Genomic DNA, 23,772 nt, shown 5'->3' on the forward strand with positions numbered 1-23,772 from the left:
AACATCATTGAGGAACTACATAATAGACAGTAAAGGGGAGAGGCAGCGACGGTCTCCTGACTCCCTAACTAGCTGAGAGAGCAGAGACAGAACTTCCCAAAAAGAAGCAGGACTTTGCCCCTAAGAGTATCAGTCTGAGGACAGACAAGAGTTGACCCTTAAAAGGATCCCTGACCTCATGGTCCCCTCTCACTACCTGCTGGCTCTTCCCTGCAGGGTCGTCTTCTCATTCCTTGCACACTGGACGTTGCCAGTTCCAACAACTGGGGGTATAAATGAAGACAATAAATAATAAATAGTTGCAGGTCCTCAACCCTGTGGTGAGGGGCAATGTACTCTCTGCACATGCACAGAGGGTCCACTATTTCATTGTCCCTTTGCATGCTCTGAGACTAGACTGGGATAGGCATTGCATTGAAGCAGGTTCGGGGCGTGAGCCCTGGCAGAGACTGTTCCCCAGCGGCATCTTGCCTTCCTCCCCTCCAGAACCTACGTCGGGAGATCCAAGCGCACAAGCCCCGCATAGATGACGCCCTGGAGCGGGCCAGCACCATCGCCACCATCAAGAGCCCGGAGCTCGACTCGGTGCGAGCGCTCCTGGAGAAGCTCTCGGAGCTGTGGGGGGCGCTCCAGGAGGGGGCAGAGCAGCGGCAGCAGCTTCTGGACGCCACCTACCAGGTGCAGCAGTACTACTTTGACGTGGCCGAGGTGGAGACGTGGCTGAGTGAGCAGGAGCTCTTCATGATGAACGAGGAGAAGGGCAAGGTGAGGGGCTGGCGGGCCCCAAGGCCGGGGGGAGCCCGGTCTTCAAATGGCCCGTCCCAGAGTAGTGGAGGGCACTCTCGGCCTGACCAAAATGAAGAGCAGGCACCCGTGGCTTTAGGGTTACCAGCTCCAGCTTGGGAAATACCTGTAGATTTTGGGGGCGGAGCCTGAGGAGGGGGGAGGGACTTCTGTGCCATAGAGTCCAATTGCCAACACGGCCATTTTCTCCAGGTGAACTGATCTCTGTCAACTGGAGATCAGCTGTAATAGTGGGAGATCGCCAGCCACCACCTGGAGGTTATAATAATACAATACACCTGTGCCGTATTTAACGTTGTTAAAGAAATAGGCGGCACGAGAGGCTCAAAAATATAAACCACACTGGAATTTCAACACATAACATATATTCAAAATAAAGCATTACATCATGCAAGAACCAAAAGAAATTACAGTCATGCTCGACTCAAACATAAACAATAAGCCCAAAGAAGCGCTGGCTTTCAAAATGAGGCAGGACCTTCCCGTCCAAAATGTCTCTGAATATCGAAAATAACGGAAGTCCGTAGAAAATCAAAAATAAAATCCAACGGAGAAAACAATGTACAAAAGGAGAAGGAGGAAGGAGAATGTGTGGCTAGTCGCTGGTGCACGTTTCAAAAGGCTTTCTTCAGCTCCAAAAGAAACAAAGCAACCTCAGCTTTTAAATCCATTTGGTGATAAGCCAGTTGTCAATTAGACCGTCAGGGCAAATGCGTCTTAATGAAACTCAATAGCGCATTATCTTAGATAATCTTAAAACTTGAAATTCCAGTGTGGTTTATATTTTTGAGCCTCTCGTGCCGCCTATTTCTTTAACCACCTGGAGGTTGGCAACCCTACGTTGCTTGGATTTTTACGTCTGTTGCTGTTTGAGATGTAGGCAATAAAACTGGCTCTGGCGAAGCTCGTTGTTGACCCCAGACATAATTATATCCTAGCAATGTGGTGTAGTGATTAGAACTGGGGTATCAAACATAAGTCCCGAGGGCTGGATCCAGCCTTTTGAGAGCTCTTATCTGGCCCACAAGCCAGCTGAGGCAGCCACCCCCCTCCCAGTCCCGATCTGGTCTGGCGAGGCATAGCCCGGCCCACCCATGTGACATTAATGTCATATCCAGCCCTCATAACAAATGAGTTCAATACCCCTGGATTAGAGTGTCAGACTAGGGACTGGAAGGCCCAGGTTCAAATCCTCACACTTTCAGCCTAACCTACCTTACAGGGTTGCTGTGGGGTTAAAATGGGGGAGGGAGGAAGATGTCTACTGCCCTGAACTCCTTGGAGGAAGGAGGGATAACAGAGCACCGTAGAGATGGGCAGGAGCAGAGGGTTTGTAAGAGGTCGGGGGCTGGTGCAGACAACTTCATGGAGGCCAATGAACGAGCATGAGGCCAGGCAAGAGGAGCCGGCTGAGGTGCTGAAGGCTGAGCAGGGGGCAGAGCTGTGCGGCTCCTGGCTTTGGGGAAGCAGAGTCTTGGGCTAGCTGTCTCTCCCACCCCCCCGGCACATGCCCGGCTCTCCCCACTTCTATGCAGGATGAACAGAGCACCCTGCAGCTCTTGAAGAAGCACCTGGTGACGGAGCAGACCGTGGAGAACTATGCCGAAACCATTGCCCAGCTATCACGGCAATGCCGGGCGCTGCTCGAGCTGGGCCACCCTGACAGGTGAGCAAGTGAGTGGCTTCCCTGGCTCTGCCCCATCCCCTTCTGGTCCCCTCCCTGACTGGGCTCTCTGTCCTCGCCAGCGAGCAGATTAGCCGGCGGCAGTCGCAGGTCGACCGGCTCTACGTCTCGCTGAAGGACCTGGTGGAGGAGCGCAAGGCCAAGCTGGAGCAGCAGTACTGGCTCTACCAGCTCAGCCGGGAGGTGGATGAACTGGAGCACTGGATTGCGGAGAAGGAGGTGGTGGCCGGATCACCGGAGCTGGGACAGGACTATGAGCATGTGGCGGTAAGCGGGGCCCCAGCCCCTCCTCTGGGCAGCACTGGGAGGAGGAGGATACCACTGGCCTGTGGGGACTGGCCTCGATTCAAGACACCCCACCATCCCTGGCTCAGGAGGCTGTTGGCTGGGTCTGGGTGGCCTCCCCCTTGGTGTAGATGGAGGCACCTCACTTTGCTCGGGCAGGCACAAGACTTGGGAGCAGGGTTGTGCAAAAAAAAAAACAACGGTAAATTTCGGGTTCATCGGGCCTGATTTTTGTCGGTAAACTCGGAATAAACTGAATATCCATACCGGTAAATTTGTATTTCGGCTTTATTTCCGGGTTTACCGGAAAATTCAGGCCCATTATAGTCTAAGGGGGGCGTTTTTGGAGGCAGAGTTCCCAAATTTTCAGGGTGCATGAACCCTGAAGTTTGGTGAATTTTATGGGGTCCGGAAGTGGTCGCCCTCCTCCTCCATAGAGATGCATATGCCTCTCTATGGAGGAGGGGGTCATCTCCTTCTGGACCCCATAAAATTGGATCCCCTGACCAAATCTTCACCAAACTTTGGGATTCATACAAGGAATGAAGCTATGCTGCGAATGTGGTGACTCTACCTTGAAGAATGCCTCCCCGAGAGAATTTTAAAAGTACTCACTTTTCAGAGTTTGTAATGGCCGCCTGCTTTCTCACCCAAGAATTGTGGGAAAACTCAGTTTCCCATGAATGCTTGCAAATGGTCCTGCACAATTGCGCACTCCCATTGCAAGCATTCATGGGAAACGTGAGTTTTCCCACAACTCTTAGGACAGATAAGGCCATTGCAGACTGTAAAAAGTAAGTACTTTTAAAATTATCCCGGGGGGGGGGGCATTTTTGGATGTAGAGTCACCAAATTTGCAGCGTAGCTTCAAGGGACTCTCCTTGAATGAACCCCAAAGTTTGGTAAAGTTTGGGAGAGAGGGGATCCAATTTTATGAGGTCTGGAAGGGGTTGCCCCCCCTTCCATAGAGATATGGTAAAGTTTACAATGTTTCTCTATGGAGGAGGGGGTTAACCCCTTCCAGGCCCCATAAAATCGGATCCCCAATCCAATCATCACCAAACTTTGGGGTTCATGCAAGAGGAGTCCCTTGAAGCTACCCTGAAAGGTTTGGAACTCTACCTCCAAAAATGCCTCCCCCAGAGCCAAAAAAGCCGAATACCTATTTGGCTGATTCGGCGATTGGCTATTTGGCTTAGGCTTTATTCCCAAGTTTTAGTATTCAGTAAAACCGAAAACCAAATATTGCCAAAATGGCTAATTTCGGGTTTATTTTCGGTTTGGGTTTATTGATATGCACAACCCTACTTGGGAGTGGCCCTGCCTTGGAGAGCTCTTCAGCTAACAGCCCCTTCCCAACTCCTGTGGCTCTTAGCAATTCTCTCCCCCTAGTGTGGGCCTCTGGGGGAATCATTCTGAATTCTGCCGGGGTTTTTGATGGCATCAGGTCAGGTCAGGAGGGCCTGCCTGGGACTGGAGGGTCTTAGGAAGCCAGACTCGTTTCCACTCTGCCCCTGACACTGCCCAGTTCTACACCCATGGGCAGTGCTGGCTTATCTCCAAACACCCCATTTCCGTGTGGGGCTTATCTGCCATGCAAAGCTCTTGTAAGCCAGTCTTAGCTGATTGTGTGTGGGGGAGCGGGGCTCAGAGGTGTTCTCATCTTATTATTTCACAAACTCTAGGGTTGAAGGGAGGCAGGTCTGTTGTGGGCAACAGGTGGGAATGTTGACTCAGCTCTGAGAGACTTGATTTCAATCTCCTAATTTGGTTCTGAAGAAATAATGTGCCTCTGAGCATGTATAGAATGTCTTCCCTACACTGCTTGTTGGGAATGGAACATGGGGGGAAAAAAGCCCCTTCTGGCTAGGCCTCAGCACCTGCAGGCAACAGCCTCCACCCACTTCCCTCTGTGGTGCCCCACACTGTGTGCCATGCTCTGTTCTCTCTACCATGCCCCGGCCCCTTCCTGCAGCTGCTGCAGGAAAAGTTCACAGAGTTTGCCAGCGAGACGGGCAGCATCGGCAATGAGAGGATCTCTGCCGTCAACCAGATGGTGGATGAACTGATCGACTATGGGCATGCAGACGCCGCCACCATCGCCGAGTGGAAGGATGGCGTGAACGAGGCCTGGGCTGACCTTCTGGAGCTGATGGAGACCCGGGCACAGCTGCTGGCCGCGTCTCACGAGTTGCACAAGTTCTTCAGCGATTGCAAGGACGTGCTCTCGCAAATCGAAGAGAAGAAGCAGCGCCTGCCAGAGGTGACGACTCGGGAGTCCAAGGCCTCGGCCGGCACCTTGCAGCGCATTCTCAGCTCCTTTGAGCATGACATACAGGTGCTAGTGATACAGGTGAGGGGGAGCAGCTGGGCAAGGCACCCCTTCCCCAGAAGCTGCTGGAGGAGGGTGGCCAAACTGATGAGGCCAGATGCAGTGCACCATTTCCTGCCACTCCAGTGGCAGCTGGGGATCATCTTCACCAGGGGTGGGGAGAAAACACGGCTCATTGGCTGGGCATCTGCTTGGTGTGCAGAAGGCCCCAGGTTCAATCCCTGACAGCTCCAATGAAAAATAAAAGTATCAGGTTAGTAGATGTCCACTAGAGACTCTGGTGAGCGAATCAGAGATATACAATTTCTGGAAATCCTGGAGCCATAGGGGGGAAAAACCATGGGGAAATTTTGAGGGGAAATGAAATATGTATGTCTGTGTTTAAAGAGCCATCAAGTTTTCAAGGCAAGAGACTAACAGAGGCGGTTTGCCACTGCCTGCCTCTGCATAGCAACCCTGGACTTCCTTGGTGGTCTCCCATCCATGTGCTAGTCAGGGCCAACCCTGCTTAGCTTCTGAGATCTGATGAGAAATATATGCAACGTTTATTCATTTAATTAATTTACTTCATTCATACCTCACCTTTCTCCCCAGTGGGGACTCAGAGCTGTTTACATCCTTCTCTCCTTCTCCATTAAATCCTCACCATAATCCTGTGAGGTAGGTTAGGTTGAGAAAATATGACTGGCCCAAAGTAACCCAGCAACCTTCCATGGCAGACTGGGGATTTGAACCCAGGGTCTCCATGAGCACTTTCACCAATACTACTGCACCGTACTATGTATGGGTGTGAAAGATGGACATTGAATAAAGCTGATAGGAAGAAAGTAGATTCCTTTGAAATGTGGTGTTGGAGAAGAGTGTTATGGATACCATGGACTGCCAAAAAACAACAACAAATCAGTGGGTTATAGATCAAATCAAGCCTGAACTGACCCTAGAAGTGAAAATGACTAAACTGAAGCTATCGTACTTTGGTCACATTATGAGAAGACCTGTGGGGACATTTTTGGAGGTACAGTACCCAAACTTGCAGTGTGGCTGCAAGGGACTTTCCTTAGACGGTCACTGAAGTTCAGTGAGCTTTGTGACAAGGGGTTCAATTTTAGGGGCCTGCAAAGGGGTCGTCTCCATCCTCCAGGCATTTGCAAGCCGAGCTGTCCATCAGTTTTCAGGTTTAGAAGGTCAGCATTGCCGAGGACTAGAGGACAGAGCCAATTGACAGGCGGGTGCCTCAAAGTCTGAGGGCTCCCTTCGTATCTGGGGCACATAGCATGATGTCCATGCAAATTAGCTTCCAACTGAGGAAAATGGCTTAAATGCAAGAAAAATAAGGCACAGAAAACATTTCTTTTGGTGGCAAATGACATCCTGTGAACAGTCCTTTATTATAGTCATCAAAAATCTGATTTCAAGAGATGGTTGTGGTGCAGGGAAACGAAGCGTCTACTCGAGGCAACCTCCAGTTTAAGAGCAGGTTTTTTTTTGCGGGGGGGGGGTGATATCAGAGCCAGCCGAAATATCGTCCATGGGGGCTATCTGAAGGAGGCTGCTCATCCTCGTGGTGTGAGCAACTGTTGAAGCTGGTTCTTTTTAGTTGGAGGGTACATCCCTCCGGACAGGACTTGGTGAGCCCCCATCTTTTAAAAAACCCTGATGCTTGATCCAGATCAACCCACTGAAAGGTTGGTCAGACCAAGTTGGCTCTGATTTCACGAGCCTGACCTCAAAACCAGTCAAAAAAAGATAGAAAAATGGGAGAAAACTGTAGAGCTGTGCATCTAAGCAAAGGTGAATAGCCAAACCCGAAAATGCCGAATATTTATTTGGCTTTTTCGGTAATTGCCTATTCAGCTTCAGGGAGATCCCCAGGTTTTGGCATTTAGTAAAACCGAAACCCAAATATTGCTGAAACACCTTATTTCTCGTTTATTTTTTGTTCGGGTATGCACAACCCTAGTTCAGAGTAAGAAAAAGAACAAGGACATGGTAGGCCCAATGCAAGGACAGGAAAGTGAAATTGTAACAAGTGATGAAGAGAGGGCAGAACTGCTCAAGTCCTACTTTTCCTCAGTCTTCTCTTGCGAGGAGAATGGTGCTGAGCATGGCGAAAAGAACACGATGAGAGAAGAGTTGCAGCCTAGGATTGGCATTCTATGAGTCTCCAAAATTTCCACCAGAAAAATAGGCCTCAGGAAAAAACGATCCCCCCCCTCGCCTTCACATCTCTAGAGCCGCTGCCAGTCAGAGGAGACAAAACTGACCTTGCTAGAGCCAACAGAAGTCAGCTTCATGTGTTCAGATGTGCAGAAAGTCCCTGCTTGGTCCCAGATGTGGTGTAGTGGCTAGAGTCATGGCACTCGCAACTGGGAGAGCTGGGTTTGCACCTCTGTCCTGAAGGTTGCTGGGAGACCCTGCGCCAGTCACTCTCTGTTCTGCCTACCTCACAGGGTTCCTGTGGGGACAAAATGGGGGGAGGAGCACAGACCAATGTAAGTCTCCCTGAGCTCCTAGGATGAAGGGCGACCTAAAACGGCATTCAATAAATAAATGGATGAACCAATAAGTAAGCTGTACCTCTACTGGAGAGCTGCTGCTCATCAGAGTAGACAAGGTGGCCTTTGTGGGACCCTGGCCCGGACTCTGTGCACGGCAACTATCCTTGTTCTATGTCCCCAGGTGCGGCAGCTGCAGGAAGTCGCGGCCCAGCTGCGGACTGTGTATGCGGGAGAGAATGCGGAGGCCATTGCGACCAAGGAGCAGGAAGTGATGCACTCCTGGAAAGAACTCCTGAGCTCCTGCGAAGACTGCCGGCTGCAGGTCACCACCACCACTGACAAGATCCGTTTCACCAGCATGGTGCGGGACCTCATCTCCTGGATGGACACCGTCATTTGCCAGATTGGCACTGGAGAGAAGCCCAGGTACTGCAGCGAGGAAGGTGGGGTGGAGCACAGGATGGGCCGTGTCTTCCCTGCCTCCCTCCTGCTTCCTCTGTGCCCCAATGCCAGGCGTGGCTGAGAGCCCACAGGGTTCTGTGGCAGGAGGCCCATGTTCAGGGAGAGGCTGGTCTAGAGCATGGGGGCTGTGAGCCTCATCCTGTGGCCCTGGACAGGCTGTGTTTGTGCAGAAGACCCGTCCACCAAGGAGTGGTGGTAAAAGGCTGGTGTCACAAGCACTTATGCCAGAGGGTACCAGCACATCACCTTCGAGCGGACCTGCTGCCGCCCACCTGTCCTGGATGGGGGCATACAAGCCAACCCCTGAGTCAGCCAGCTGCTGCCCACCTGTACAAGGCCCTGAGGGGGAGAGCAGGTGTGCCCACCACCAGCTCTTCTTTCCCCCTCTTTCTGCTTAGAGGGTGTCGGCAAAACCGAGAATGGGAACAGGGCAACCTTAAGCAAGCAGCCTGGAAAGGGCAGCTGGTCTCTCTAGGAGGCTCCAGTTCTTCAGAAGTCCCCAGCTGACTTGACAGCCCCTTCCGCAGAGGAGCTGCATGGCAGAAATCAGGCCCTGTCGCTGGCCAGAAGCCAGCCCATTGAAGCTTCATTCTCCGGGGGTCAATCTCCATTTGCTGGTTCCCGAGCAAAAGAAGCCTCGCTGGAAAGGGGTTTCCTTCCTGCCAGGCTTCTCCCCTCTTCCTCCAGCTGCCCCCTCACTCTCTCCTTGGCATCCCATCCCTTCAGGGACGTCTCCTCTGTTGAGGTGCTGATGAATTACCACCAGGGCCTGAAGAGTGAGATCGAGACCCGCAACAGGAACATCGCCACCTGTGCGGAGCTGGGCAAGACCCTGGTGCTGAAAAAAAGCCCTGCCGCGGAGGAGGTAAACTCTGTGCCCGTGTTCTGGGGGGGCGGGGGGCAGCGGCACTTGGGAAGGTCACTGAGAGTACACTCTTCCTGCCGTACCCTGCTCCTCCTCACCCTCCTCCATGTCAGAAATCCAAGCTGAATAAACAGGCCCTTAGACACACACCCAGCCTTAACAGTGTCCTTAGCCCACCTCTCTAGGGATCACAGGTGGGTGGTCCCTGCAGTTGTAAAGGGAAGCGGGATGGTGCTCTAGGAATCTTTCCGGAGGAGGGGCAGGGCCGGGGGTGCTCCCCGTAACCCCCTCCCACTCCTGAAAGCCAGCTCTCGTCTTGCTTCTCACAGATCAAAGTCCACCTGGAGAAGCTGATGACCAAGAAGAAAGAGATGATTGACAAGTGGGACCGGCACTGGGAGTGGCTGCAGCAAAGTGAGCTGCTTCTGATTGGGGGGTGGGGGTGGGGAGGCTGAGCTCCTGGGTTCCTTCCAAGATGCCCCGCGATCCTCCTCAGAGCACACCGTGTCTCAGTTTGCTCTTTGGGTTGGAGTCACTCTTGTCAGGGGCCCAGAGAAACAAGAAAGGAAAAGTCACCCATGAATGTATCCTGGGAAATACCAAGCCCTCCCTGTCACTGTATATGAAGTTCAAAATAGGCAAGTGTAAGGAGATGCACATTGGAACGAAAGAGCCTAATCTGATGGCTTCTGAACTGGCTGAGAGTGAGAGGGGAAGAGATCTCGGGGTTGTAGTGGACAGTTCAGTGAAAACGTCAGTTCAGTGTGAGGCAGCGGTGAGAAAGGCAACACTCTATGCTGGGGGATATTAGGAAAAGGGCTGAAAATAAAATGGCCAGTAGGATAATGCTCCTGTATAGATGGCCTCCTTTGGAATACGGAGTGCATTTCTGGTCACCGTATCTCAAAAAGGAAATCGTAGAGCTGGAAAAAGTACAGAAGAGGGAAACTATGACGATTAGGGGGTTGGAGCACCTGCTCTATGAGGAAAGGCTAAAGAGTCCCAGATGTGGTGGGACTTTTCAGTTTAGAAAACAGATGACTAAGGGTAGAAATTTATAACATTATGCACGAGGTAGAGAGAGTGGACAGAGAGAACTTTTTCCTCCCTCTCCCAAAATACTAGAATTTGACTATAAGGGTGTGCAAAAAAAGAAGGTGATTTTTGGCTTTGGGTATATCGGACACCAAAAATCTCAGTTAATAAAGTTAATGGGCAGCGGATTCAGGATGAGGCTAAAGGAAATACTTTTTTACACAGCAAGTGATTAAAATGTGGAATTCGCTGCCAGAGGATGTGGTGATGGCCACAGGCATAGAGGGATTTAAAAGAAGATTCATGGAGGAGAGGGACTAAAGCGAGCCTACACATTCAGAGGCAGTCAACCTCTGAATACCAGTGCCAGGAGGCAAAATCGGGGGAAGGCCTGGGCCTATGTGCCCTGTTGTCCAGAGGAACACCGTGTGAGACAGGATGATGGACTGGACGGACCCTCACTGGTCTTCACCTGCAGGGCTCTTCTGATGTTCTTAAGCTCCCCTGGGTTCATTCAAGATAGGGTTGCCAGGTCCCTCTTCCCCACCTGCGGGAGGTTTTGGGGGCGGAGCCTGAGGAGGGCAGGGTTTGGGGAGGGGAGGGACATCAATGTCATAGAGTCCAATTGCCAAAGCGGCCATTTTCTCCAGGTGAACTGATCTCTATCGGCTGGAGATCAGTTGCAATACCAGGAGATCTCCAGTTGGAGGTTGGCAACCCCAATTCAAGACAAGCCTAGCTTAAAACCCCTGGGATCCATATGAGCAGCTACAAAACTGGTTAAAGCAACAGAATTGACTTTTTAAAAGGCAAAGCTGAGCAATGTGGGAGCCACCCTGCGCAGGTGAATGGAGTGGCCCCCGGCCCCGTGGAGTGCTGGAGAGGCCACCAAAGGCTTCGAGTGGGGAGTGGGTCGGTGTCCCTGGGGGAAGGAATGGCTCCAGCTGCTGCCCCCACTCCCCAGGGCTTATGGCAGTTTCCCTCCTTGTCAGTGCTGGAGGTCCACCAGTTTGCCCAGGAGGCCGTGGTGGCCGATGCCTGGCTCAATGCCCAGGAGCCGCTGCTGAAGAGCCGGGAGTTGGGGAACAGTGTCGACGAGGTGGAGCAGCTCATCCGGCGCCACGAGGCCTTCCGCAAAGCGGCCGCAGCCTGGGAGGAGCGCTTCAGCTCCCTCCGGCGCCTCACCACGGTATGGGCTAACAGCCAGAGCATAAGGCACAGCTGGAGGGGAAGAGGCAGGGGATGGAGGCCGGTCTGCCCCCCGCCTCGCTGGGTCAGGGCTCTGGCCAGATGTGCCTCTGCCCAGCCGGCCTCACCTGGGCTGGGAGGAAGTGGAGGGAGAGCAGAGCCTCCACCAGACCTTCTAACCTGTTCCCTACAGATCGAGAAGCTGAAAGCCGAGCAGAGCAAGCAGCCGCCCACGCCCCTGTTGGGCCGCAAGATCTTTGCAGACCCCACCGAGCTGAACGCCAAGCGGCAGCCGCCGCACGAGAAGGACCCGCTGCGAGGCCGGCTGGAAGCCCAGCCGCTCCTCAACGGAGCCAAGCCCGAGCCCCTCGAGCAGGTGGAGGCCAAGGTCGCTTACGTGCGCCAGGAGCTGAAGCCGGAGCGGCTGCAGCCCAGGAGGGACCGCTTGCAAGAAGGGCTGGTGGCGGCGGCAGAGGCCAAAGTCCTGGAGAAGGCCAGCCACCTGAGGGCTGCTGCGGAGGAGGCTGCCAAGCCCGAGAGGTTCTCTCCCGCCGCCCGGGCCCTGGCTGAGCAGGCTGAGGCCAAGGCGAGCCGGGGGGAGATGCCGGCCGAGAGGCAAAGGGAGCGCCGGCTGGAGCGGCAGCACTCCACCGAGCAGGACGGGCCTCGGCCCGAGCAGACGGAGCGCAGGCGAGAAAGGCGAGAGCGGCGGCTGGAGCGGCAGGAGTCCAGCGAGCAGGAGACGCCCCGCCGGGAGAAGCAGGAGAAGCGCTTAGAGCGGCAGGAGTCCAGCGAGCAGGAGGGGCCACGCAACGAACCCAGGGGGGGCGGGTGAGTGAGAGCCCCCGGGGGAGACGGGCTGGCTCTGCTCGGTCCAGAAAGGGCCGGTTGCGCTGGAATCAGGCAGGCCGTTGTTCCCGCGGGACCTACAGGCCGTATTTGGAAAGGAGTTGAGGGTGACCCGGTGAAGTTGCTCTGTTCTGCGCTGTCAGGCCCTCGAGAGCCAGCGTGGTGTAGTGGTTAAGAATGGCGGCCTTCAATCTGGAGAACCGGGTTTGATTCCCCACTCCCCCACATGAAGCCAGCTGGGTGACCCTGGGCCAGTCACTGTTCTCTCCAAACTCTCTCAACCCCACCTACCTGACAAGGTGCCTGTTGTGAGGACGGGAAGGGAAGGTGATTTAAGGAGGAGACTCCTTAAAGGTAGAGAAAAGTGGGGTATAAAAAACAACTCTCCTCCTCCTTGGTTCATCTCGTTGAGTACCCTCTTTTCTGGCCCTCCAAGGTCTCAGGCTGAGCAGGGTCTTCTGCATGCCTTCTGCATGCCAAGCCCATGCTCTGCCAGCGAGCCACGATCATTCCCAGGGGCTAGTCCTGGCTGTGGTGATGGGGGGAGGCTCTCAGCCCCCCCACCCCGCCGCCCAAGCTTTGGCCCAGAAAAAGGGAGTCAGTCTTGGTCCTTGCCCTGCACTGCACCTTTGGCCCAATGCCTCTTGGCAGAAGAGGAGGGAGGGAGATGAACCAGTCAAGCAGCAGACTTAGAGCTCTGTGGAGGCTTGTGGGGCACCCTTCCGTGGGTCCCATTCTGAGCTAGCCCTCAGCTGAGCCTCTGATTGCCCAGCATATGGATGACCAGCTGGGCTGCCCTGGTGATGCTCTCTCCCTTCCATCCCACAGCAAGGCGACGTTGGCCGATATCGTGGAGCAGCTGCAGGAGAAAGAGTCGACGGCCCCGGCAGCAGCGCCATCTACGGTGAGTGGCCTGGTTCCTGGACAGTGCTTGCAGTGGGCACCAGAGCTGCAGGGGGGGCAGGGCAGTTGCTGTGGCACGGAGCCCGTTATGGGCACTGCTTGGGCTGGGATGCCGAAGGTGGCTCTCTGTGCCTAGAAGGGCAGCTGAGCTCGCTTAATGGCTGCCTCATTGATTATGTATGGCAGAAACTGTTCCAGGGCTTCCTCATCTCACTCCTTCCAGCTAGGAAGCCCTGACTCTCGGGTGGGCGTGGGCAAAGGGCACCCTGCCCATGTTCAGAGGCACACTTTTTCTTCTTCCCTCTGCCTTTGCTCCAGAGGGTAGCCTTGTTAGTCTGCAGTAGAACTGCTAGATTTGAATCCAGGAGCACCTCAGAGACCAACACGATTGTGAGGGAATGAGCTTTTGAAAGCCAAAGCTCCCTTTATCAGGCATTTTGTCTGGTGAAGGGAGCTTTGACCCTGGGAAGCTCATACCCCCAAAATTGTGCTGGTTGCTCAGGTGCTCCTGGACTTGAACCTCTACCGCTGCATGGTCCTTCACCAGCTGAATGGCGCTCTCTCTCGCTCTCTCTCAACCGCAGCCTCGTGAAAAGGACTCCCCGGCTCGCTTGCCCAACGGCCTCGACGTGTTGCCTGACAGGACGCCCCGCCCTGACCGACCCCGCGCCCGGGACAGGCCCAAGCCTCGCCGGAGGCCCCGGCCCAGGGACCCCAATGCCCCCCCAGGGGAGGCGCGCCGGTCACGTTCCGCCCCTGCCCAGAGCAGCACCCCACCCCCACCTCCCCCTACACACACCGTCCAGCAGGAGGGCTACCTTCTGCGCAAGCATGAATTGGAGGGGCCAAACAAGAAGGCCTCCAACAGGTGAGTGGGCGAGGGTCTGGGACTCTGATTCGGAGGGCTGCTTTTGCAAATGCAACAGTTGGGCAATGAAATGTTCCAGTTCGTTGTCGATCTTCTGTGCAGTCTCCTTTGGGGACTGCGCACATGCAGGCCTCTTACCAGAGGGTTTTTCCACAGCTCTACTACTAGGGGGCACAGTACGTCGGCTCCATTATGTCCGTTCCCACCCAAACAGTCACATGTCCCAACGCTGCTGCACCCCTTCCCCTCACTTCCTTTTTTGCCACTATCGGAGCAAGATGTCTCAGCACTACCTCTCGTTCTTGGCATCATCATTCCTACAGGAACAGTCTGTCTTCAAATCTCCTCATCAAAATTGTTGTCCATTTTCCCTATCCACCCCCATAAGTGCAGTGGTGCTGGGTTTCGGGTCCAGATGGCCCAGAAAAGTCTGTTTAAAAAATGCACTGACTGTAGTGCTGAACTCCCGCAAACTGATGAACACGCCTTATGTTAAGAACATAAGAACATAAGAAAGGCCTTGCTGGATCAGACCAAGGCCCATCAAGTCCAGCAGTCTGTTCACACAGTGGCCAACCAGGTGCCTCTAGGAGTCCCACAAACAAGACGACTGCAGCAGCATCGCCCTGCCTGTGTTCCACCGCACACAAAATAATAGGCATGCTCCTCTGATACTAGAGAGAATAGGTATGCAACATGACTAGTATCCATTCTAACTAATAGCCATGAATACCCCTCTCCTCCATGAATATGTCCACTCCCCTCTTAAAGCCCTCCAAGCTGGCAGCCATCACCACATCCTGGGGCAGGGAGTTCCACAATTTAACTATGCGTTGTGTGAAAAAATACTTCCTTTTATCAGTTTTGAATCTCTCACCCTCTAGCTTTAGCAGATGACCCCGTGTTCTAGTACTATGGGAGAGGGAGAAAAACTGCTCCCTGTCCACTCTCTCCAAACCATGCATAATTTTATAGACCTCTGTCATGTCTCCCCTCAGCCGCCTTCTTTCCAAGCTAAACATCCCTAAGCGTCTTAACTGCTCCCCATAGGACAGTTGCTGTAGTCCCCTAATCATTTTGGTTGCTCTTTTCTGCACCTTCTCAAGCTCTGTAATATCCTTTTTTAGGTGTGGTGACCAGAACTGTACACAGTATTCCAAGTGTGGTCTCACCATAGATTTGTACAAGGGCAGTATGATATCAGCAGTTTTATTCTCTATTCCTCGTCTAATTATGGCCAGCATGGAATTTGCCTTTTTTACAGCAGCCGCACACTGGGTTGACATCTTCATTGAGCTATCCACTACCACCCCAAGATCCCTTTCTTGGTCTGTCGCTGCAAGCACAGATCCCATCAGTGTATATGTGAAGTTGGGATTTTTTGTCCCAATATGCATCACTTTACACTTACTCACATTGAATTTCATTTGCCATTTTAATGCCCATTCTTCCAGTATGCAGAGATCCTTTTGGAGCTCTTCACAGTCCAATTTTGTTTTAACCACCCTAAATAATTTGGTGTCATCTGCAAACTTGGCTACTTCACTGTTTAACCCCAACTCCAGGTCATTGATGAACAGGTTGAAAAGCACCGGTCCCAACACAAATCCCTGAGGCACCCCACTGCTCACATCCCGCCATTGTGAGAACTGACCATTGATTCCTACTCTCTGCTTCCTATTTTTCAGCCAGCTCTCAATCCATAAGAGGACTTGTCCTCTTATCCCGTGACTATGAAGTTTGCTTAGCAGTCTTTGGTGGGGGACTTTGTCAGAAGCTTTTTGGAAATCCAAATACACAATATCCACAGGTTCATTCCTGTCCACATGCTTATTGACGCTTTCAAAAAACTCTAATAGGTTAGTGAGACAGGACCTACCCTTACAGAAGCCATGTTGGGTTTTGCCCAGCTATATGCTTGACAATTCTATCTTTAGTAATGCTTTCCACTAATTTACCGGGAACAGACGTTAAGCTAACTGGCCTGTAATTTCCTGGGTCCCCCCTGGAATCTTTTTTATAAATGCGTGTTACATTGGCCATTCTCCAGTCCTCTGGTACAGAGGCTGATCAAAGGGACATACTACATATCTTTGTTAGAAGTTCAGCAATTTCCCATTTGAGTTCTTGAAGAACTCTAGGATGAATACTGTCTGGTCCCTGTGACTTGTTAGTTTGCAGTTTGTCTCGATGTCCTAGGACTTCCTGCCTTGTTACCACTATTTGCCTCAGTTCTTCATTTTCCCCTCTCCAAAATCTCTGTTCAGGAGAAGGAATCTGCCCTGTATCTTCAACAGTGAAGACAGATGAGAAGAATTCATTTAGTTTTTCAGCAATCGCTTTATCCTCCCTTAGAGTTCCTTTACTCCCATTGTCATCCAATGGTCCAGCCGCTTCCCTAGCTGGTTTCCTACTCCTAATATACTTAAAGAATTTCATATTGTTTGTTTTGATGTGTTTAGCAATATGCCCCTCAAAATCTTTTTTTGCATCTCTAATTATCTGCTTGCATTTCCTTTGTGCAAGTTTGTGTTTGCTTCTGTTCGCCTCGTTTGGGCAAACCTTCCAGTCTCTGAAGGAAGACTTTTTTTCTCTAATTGCTTCCTTCACCTTACCCGTTAGCCATGGTGGTGACCTCTTGGAGTTATTACTACCTTTCCTGACCTGCGGTATACAAGCTAGCTGAGCCTCTAGTAATGTGGACTTGAGTAACCCCCAAGCCTTGAGTAACCCCCAAGCCTGTTGGTTCTATCTCAGGGAGGGCCACAACGTGACTGAGTGCAAAGCATGCCAGAAATTTACACCGAAGGCAAGGAGTGATGGAGCCTCCAAACTCAAAGCTGCTCTGTGGGAGAAGGCCCTCCAGGTGGCTGAGCCACCAGATCTAATGTCGGGCCTGAAGGCTCTTCCGGAACCATCCCTGGTTGAATCCAAACAGTCAATGTACGTGTCGGAACCAAGAAAGCGGTCAATGAAGCACTTCACCTCCACCACCATGTTGCTGCTTGAAAAAACCTTTTCAGCAAAAACATTGCATTCCCAACATAAGAAACTTTCAATCCTGAGATCTGTCTTAAAAGATGCTGCAGTGGTGGTCTTCGGTGGAAAACCTGCAGGAGGGTATCCCCATGAGGTCACTCTAACCACAGGCGCTTCCCTGATGGGATGGAGAGTGCACTGCCTAGAAGAGGAAGTTAAGGGGATATGGTCTAGCAGGGAGTTCGAGGTGCACGTTAACATTTTAGAGCTATGCACTGTGAGACACGCCCTTAGCCACTTCGCAGATATGTTCCGGGGACGCTCAGTCCCGTTCCAGATGGACAATGTGGCAACGATGTTCTACATAAACAAACAGGGTGGAACTGGGTCCGAGTGCCTCTGCCAAGAGCAATGTCTATCCTTCATTGGGAGACCTCACACCAGTATTTGATCCACGCCCAACATTGTTTTGTTCCCAAGCAGGGACAGGGTCAAGCTCCTTAGGAGATGCTTTCCATATCCCATGTGTATGTGTGTGTAGGTTCTGTTATGCCTTTCCTCCATTTCCCCTCATACCCAGAGTCCTAGGGAAGATGCAACAGGAACAGGTTCAGGGCATCCTGATCACTCCGTTTTGGCCCATACAAGTCTGGTTCTTGGTCCTAAGGGATATGTCAGAGAGTCAATAACATTTGCCTTCCCATGGTGCTCAGCCTTCTAACATGGAGTGGAGAATCTAGGCCAAGAACAGTATTCTTCAGAAGTGCAAGATACCCTGCTCCTATCTCATAAGCCGTCTACAAGGTCATATGACATGAAGTGGACTCGTTTCACGAAGTGGTGTAAAGAGGGGGCATGGTCTGGTGGAGACCCCTCTGTCATTTTTTATTATCATACCTTGACTTAACAGGATTGGGTTTTGCATATGTCAACTCCCCCTAGGGCCTCAATTCTGGCCTTCCAAAGCAGAGTGGGGAACTCCACAGTGTTCTCACACAAGCTTTCAAAACAGTTCCTAAAAGTCGGTTCTTGTAGGTTATCCGGGCTGTGTGACCGTGGTCTTGGTATTTTCTTTCCTGACGTTTCGCCAGCAGCTGTGGCAGGCATCTTCAGAGGAGTTACACTGAAGGACAGTGTCTCTCAGTGTCAAGTGTGTTGGAAGAGTAATATATATAGTCAGAAGGGGGTTGGGTTTGAGCTGAGTCATTGTCCTGTAAGTATCAAGATAATGTGCTAATGAGGGTGTGGTATGTTAATGTGGAACCATTGTATCCTGAAGTGATCTGTTAACATGTGGAGTCCAAAGCTAATCTGCATGGCTATTGTGGACTGTAGTCTTTGTTAGTCTGGAGTTTTTCAGGACAGGAAGCCAAGCCTTATTCATTCTTAAACTCTCTTCTTTTCTGTTAAAGTTGTGCTGATGTTTATGAATTTCAATGGCTTCTCTGTGCAATCTGACAAAATAGTTGGTAGAATTGTCCAGTCTTTCAGTGTCTTGGAATAAGACCCTGTGTCCTGTTTGTGTCAGTCCATGTTCAGCCACTGCTGATTTCTCAGGTTGGCCAAGTCTGCAGTATCTTTCAGTTCCTAAAAGGTTTGTTCAATTATAGACAACTTGATGGTGGTCCCTGGCCCAAGGAATGTCCGGCTGGCCTTGATGAGGGCCAGGGCTTTCTCTGCCCTGGCCCCTGCCTGGTGGAATAGCTCCTGAATGAGATTGGGGCCCTGCGGGACCTCCAAGAATTCCGCAGGGCCTGTAAGATGGAGCTATTCCACTGGGCTTATGGTTGAGGCCAGCGACGGTTCTCCCTATAAATACTGGCCTCCCTAGTCCTTTTCCCCATCCCGCGGTTGAGCCTTTCCCCCTATTTAGGTTGAGATCAATTCCATCTATTATACTGCAGACCATTGTTATGTGATTTTAGTACCATCAAGGAGACTAGTTATTGAATGATTTGGGCTATTTTAAATGTATTTATATTTTAAGGGTTTTTATTGGTTTTATTGTTCTGTATTTGTAAGCTGCCCTGAGCCTGGCCTTTGGGCTGGGGAGGGTGAGGTAAAAGTGGAATAAAGCAGAATAAAAAGTGGAATTCATACCTGCCTAGGACTCCCATAGTTCCCCAATGGTTGTTGTCGTTGGTCCTGGCCAAACTAATGCTTAAAACTTTTGAGCCATTGACCACCACGTCACTACATCTGCTGTCCATACAGGTCTGTTTCCTCATTGCTATCGCTTCAGCACAAAGGATCAGTGATCCCCCCTGCATGAAGATTTCCCCCGGGGGAAATCTAGCGCCCAGTTTATGCCAAAGGTAGTTTCGAAATCTCATTTGACACAGGAGTTGATACTGCCAACCCTTTCCCCAAAACCTACCTCAGATAGTTAGAGAACACACGGTAGATGTGTAAGATCTAGATAAAGCTAGATGAGGCTTTATCGTTTTATCTGGAAAGGTCTGGAGAGTTCAGAAAGGATTTGGCCTTGTTCATGTGTCACTATGGCATGAATAAGAGGAAGAGGGCAAGACCACAGACACTGTCCAGATGGTTGCTCCTCACTATAAAGAGGTGCTATGAATGGGCAGGTCTTCCTTGCCCATTGGCCTTAAAGGCCCACTCCTCTAGACAGCAGGCATCTTAATCAGCCTTCCTCGACGGGGTCCCATTGCTAAAGATATGCAGAGCTGCCATGTGGTCTTTGGCGGATACCTTCATCAAGCACTATGCCCTGGATCTGCAGGCGAGGAAAAAATGGGAAAAGCCATCCTCCACTCTCTCTTCAACCCCTAAGGAGAGCCTCGATCCTCCACCATGGTAAGGAGCTTGATAAAATCCCAATGGCGGACTGCACAGAAGACCAAAAATGAAAACAGGGTTGCACTCACGTGTAACTGATGTTCATTGAGGTCTTCTCTGCAGGCACACATTCCCTCCCTCCTACCCTGCTATAAGCCGTAGCATGGGTGAGATACTCCGGAGGCTCAGGAAATGATGGGAAAGGGTGCAGCAGTGTCGGGACATGTGACCGTTTGGGCAGGAACAGAATAACGGAGCCAACATGCTGCCCCCCACCCCCAGTGATAGAGCTGTAGAAAAAACCTCCGGTAACAGGCCTGCACACGCACAGTCCCAGTGTGTGCCTGCACGGAAGACCTCAATCAGTTACAGGTAAGTGCAACTCTGTTTTCTGAAGCCGAGCACTAGGATTCCCTTCTCCTACTTGTCCTGTCTGGTACTCTAAAGTTTATCTTCTACACCCACTAAATCCAGAAACATCTGCAGGTGGGAATATTTGAAATAATTTTTTTTAAAAATTAAGAAAACCTTTCTGAATGTGTTTTGTTGTGTCTGCCTGGGAGGCTCTACGGAAGAGCTCACCCTGTCTGGGTCTCTCCCGCCGGGCAGGTCCTGGATCAACCTGTACTGCGTGCTCAGCAAAGGGGAGCTGGGCTTCTACAAGGACTCCAAGGGTCGGGACTCGGGAAGCACGCATAGCAACGAGCCGCTGCTCAGCCTGCAAAGCGCCACCAGCGAGGTGGCCAGCGACTACAAGAAGAAGAAGAACGTCCTCAAGATCAAGTGAGCAGGCGGTCCAGGCTGGGGGGTGGGGAGGCTGTGTTCCTGCCCCGAGAGAGAGGAGGCCAGACGGTGGGAGGGGTGGGGCTCTCTGGCGGCCTGCAGGGAGGGTTTGGAGGGAGGGGACCCCAGTGTGAAGGGGGAGGAGGCCGGAGAGCAAGACCCCCATCTCTTTCCAGCTCATTTACCCCATCTCTTTCCAGCTGACAAGCGCTTCTCTCTTGCAGGATGCAGGATGGAGGGGAATTCCTCTTGCAAGCCAAGGAAGAGGTAAGACGCTGACAGTCTTCTCACAGCCTTTGTGTGTGTGTGTGTCTGTCATAGGGTGCAGAGAGGCCAGTGTCCTGATGTGTACCCCCCTCCCCCTTATTCCTGCAGGAGGAGATGAAGACCTGGCTGGCGGCCCTCTCCACGGCCATTTCAGAGCACGCCGAGATTGTGCGGTGGAGCCAGGCCCTGCTCACCACTTCCTCGACAGACGAAGGCAACCCCAAGCGAGAGGCGGACCGCCGGGCCAGCACCTCTGGCCGGAAGAAATGAGGCTGCCCCACAGGGCCCGGGGGCTGTGAGGACGGCGGCCTTCAAGCCAGGAGCTCTGGGCCTGGGGCCTCCCTCCAGAAGAGCCACCTTGGCCAGACTCAGGGCTGCCCCAGGAGGCAAGCAAGATCTGGTGCCAGCACCGACCGGGATGTCTGCTGCTGCTGTGAGAGAGGGGCAGGTGCTGACCCCCAGGCAGCAGACGTGGCCACCCCTGAGCTGGATTGACTGTGAGGGGACCAGGACAGCCTGCTCACCAGGTCCCAGGCGAGGCCTCAGTGCCTCCTGCCTCTGTGGCACCTGCCGGGGCCTGGAGGACCCCAGTGGACTCACAGGGCCCTTGAGCCACACAGAGGGGCTGTTTTTCTTTGCAGGGGGATAGGGAAAAAATAGGCACTCCTACTCCATCTGGTCTGGTTTTGCCCCCCCATCTCTGCCCCAGCAGCTGACCAAACGGCTGATTCCTCCAGAGTTCTCACATCTCTGAGGCCCCCAAGCTTGGAAGCTTCCCTGGCAAAAGAGTGAGGGGCTGCGGGACCCCAGTCACCCATATCAGGGTGCTCTGGAGCCATGCATTTATGGGGGGGGGGAGGCAGTGGGGCCAGGGCTTTCTTCTGCTTTTTCTGGGAACACTGAGAAGGGTGAGCCACATTCCTCCCTCCTTCCAGCCTCACGTCTTCCTCTCCGCTATGGGCCCCCAGCTCGTGGCCCTGGGTGCAAAATCCTAACTGACCGGAGTGGGGGAGGGGCGTCCCATCTCAGGCACTGCTGCAACTCCCTGTGTTTGCATGCCCCCCCACATTTGTCAGCATTCAGTTCATCGGGATTCCTCTTGACAGAATCCATTAACACAGGAGCCAATTGCTTGCATCTGCCTTGCAGTGTATGCCGAAAGGAGGTTGGTACTTGCGTGTGTGTGTGTGGGGGGGTCAGCTTCTTCTCATCCATGCTTTTGTCCAGTTCGATGGTCCCTTGGACTTAGCAGCTGTATGTTCGCCCCCCTCTGAGGCATCTCCCCTACTGGGTTGTTTTTGCCCTCCCTCCAATGCAATGCTGGAAGGATATCTGGGCTTCTGCTTTTCCTGGGAATGCTGAGAGGGTGAGCAATCGTCTTTCCTCCTTCCAGCCTCATGCCCAAACAGGCCCCTGACCCCCAGGTGAGGGGGAAGAACCACACGAGAGGGCCACCCCCTTTCTTTGTGGGCTGGGGGTGGGTGGGTGCTGGCAGACTTGCCCTTCTGCTGCTCCTGCCCCAAAGGAGGGAGTCAGAGGCTGGGCAACTTTCTGGCTTCCCAGGTGCCAGGCTGGGGCAATGCCCAGACTTTTAGAGCACAAGGTACCAGCACAAACAAACGGAGAGTTGGGGGCAGTCCCCCCCCCCCAGTTAACAAGCCATATCCCTCTCACCACTCCTGCTCCTTGGGGCAGGGGCCCCAGCAAGGCAAGGGCTCAGGTGTTGTGGCAGAGAGCTGTATTTTTATGCAATAAACTGGCAGGGCATAGGATGGCCAGGCTGAGGAGAGAACTGCACCTGGGCAGGGAAGTACAGACTCCAGTGCCGGAGCTCCACCAGGTCAAGAGGCTGCAGGTGGAATATCTGGCCCAGAGCCATGAGCAGATCCTAGCCCTCCTCCCATTTGTGACCAGTGCCCATGGAGGGAGGACAACCTGCCCTGGAAGGGGACGCCACCGGCCAACCTGAGCTTTTTTGTCCTTTTGGGAAGGGGAGACTTGTGAGGAAACAGATGCAGGCACCCTTCAGGTTAGTGCTTGCTTTGAACACAGAGGTCTGGGAACTCAGACTTTGGGGTTGCCCAGGAGACTTCTGATTTATCCTGCCCCCCCTCAACAGCTGCAGTGGTGAAAGTGGGGGCAATCTGTATGCACAAATCCAGACAGTTGGGGGCAGCGGCAGCATCTTTCTTTTCCTTGTCTCATGCAAGAGAGAACGTTCTTGCAGGCGTCCCCTCTGTTAGGTGAATGCAGATATTCATTTTTAACACAGCCTTTTAACAGGCAAAGGTCGGGATGATTGTATAAATGCACCAAATGTAGCCAAGCAGCAAGGCTAATGCAGCCTTTCACTGCATGCGGGTGCATTTATACAAACAGGGACCACTGAAGAGCTGCAGAGATTTCTAACCATGGGGATTAAAAAAAATATCAAACTTGTCCTTTGTCTCAGAAGGAAAACGCTGGTGGTGCCCCTGTGGCTCAGCCGCTCCGCCCCCCCCCCCCCACAGCTTCTTCCAGATATTGGACATCCCCTTGCTGCCATCCGTCCACACAGAACAATCCCAGCTGCATGCTTGGCCAGCAGGGGGTTAATGCCCTCCTTACGGCCTGGTGGAGCTCAGCTTAATCATCGCTCATCTGAACAGACAATTCTAGGGCAGATTTCGCCAGTGGTGTAACATGGCCGGCATAGGCCAGACCCAGCCTCCCTCGTTCCAAGTGTAGTTTCCACAGCCACCACCTCCGGGAGTCAGGGCAGTTTCATCTATTGATGCTTCCGTGACCCTTCCCCCTTTCCCTGATTATTCAGAAGTCTGTAAAATATTGTAATTGCTTTAAATAAACTTTTTTTTGTCTTGTATAGAAAAAGAACCATCAGCACTGCAGAATTTTTGGGTTGCACTTTCTTTCTCTGGGCTTTAAACCTTTGACCCCCCCCCCGCCTGGAAAGAGACTAATTTGTAAAGATTCTCAAATTTAGTTACATGAGATCCTTAGGTCACCCCTTCATGATGACCGTGTAGGATCTCTCTCTCCCATCCCTCAGTGAACGATGTTCCTGTCAAAGAATTTTTGGGAAAGTTCTGGTCAGAGTTGGACCATCTAACATACGTCCACAAATATCATCTGGTCCCTTGCCTGTCCCAGCACAAACTGCAGCCGGCTAGT

The 23,772-nt window shown here is 52.4% G+C and overlaps 1 protein-coding gene across 1 annotated transcript in view; it reads left to right on the top strand.

Annotated features, from left to right (window-relative positions):
* The window catches only part of SPTBN4 (spectrin beta, non-erythrocytic 4), a 56,875-nt gene extending 35,989 nt beyond the window's left edge, over positions 1–20,886 (top strand). Inside the window, exons 23-36 of the mRNA XM_056845949.1 lie at positions 487–765; positions 2,340–2,470; positions 2,551–2,755; positions 4,749–5,126; positions 7,785–8,029; positions 8,792–8,930; positions 9,260–9,344; positions 10,958–11,154; positions 11,347–11,984; positions 12,831–12,906; positions 13,490–13,773; positions 20,161–20,334; positions 20,559–20,601; positions 20,710–20,886. Coding sequence (XP_056701927.1) covers positions 487–765; positions 2,340–2,470; positions 2,551–2,755; positions 4,749–5,126; positions 7,785–8,029; positions 8,792–8,930; positions 9,260–9,344; positions 10,958–11,154; positions 11,347–11,984; positions 12,831–12,906; positions 13,490–13,773; positions 20,161–20,334; positions 20,559–20,601; positions 20,710–20,871 — 3,036 coding nt within the window. The 3' untranslated portion in view covers positions 20,872–20,886. The remainder of the gene's footprint in view (positions 1–486; positions 766–2,339; positions 2,471–2,550; positions 2,756–4,748; positions 5,127–7,784; positions 8,030–8,791; positions 8,931–9,259; positions 9,345–10,957; positions 11,155–11,346; positions 11,985–12,830; positions 12,907–13,489; positions 13,774–20,160; positions 20,335–20,558; positions 20,602–20,709) is intronic.
* Positions 20,887–23,772: the final 2,886 nt, after the last annotated feature.

The sequence above is a fragment of the Euleptes europaea genome, chromosome 3 (assembly GCF_029931775.1).
Source record: "Euleptes europaea isolate rEulEur1 chromosome 3, rEulEur1.hap1, whole genome shotgun sequence".
Lineage (NCBI taxonomy): Eukaryota > Metazoa > Chordata > Lepidosauria > Squamata > Sphaerodactylidae > Euleptes > Euleptes europaea.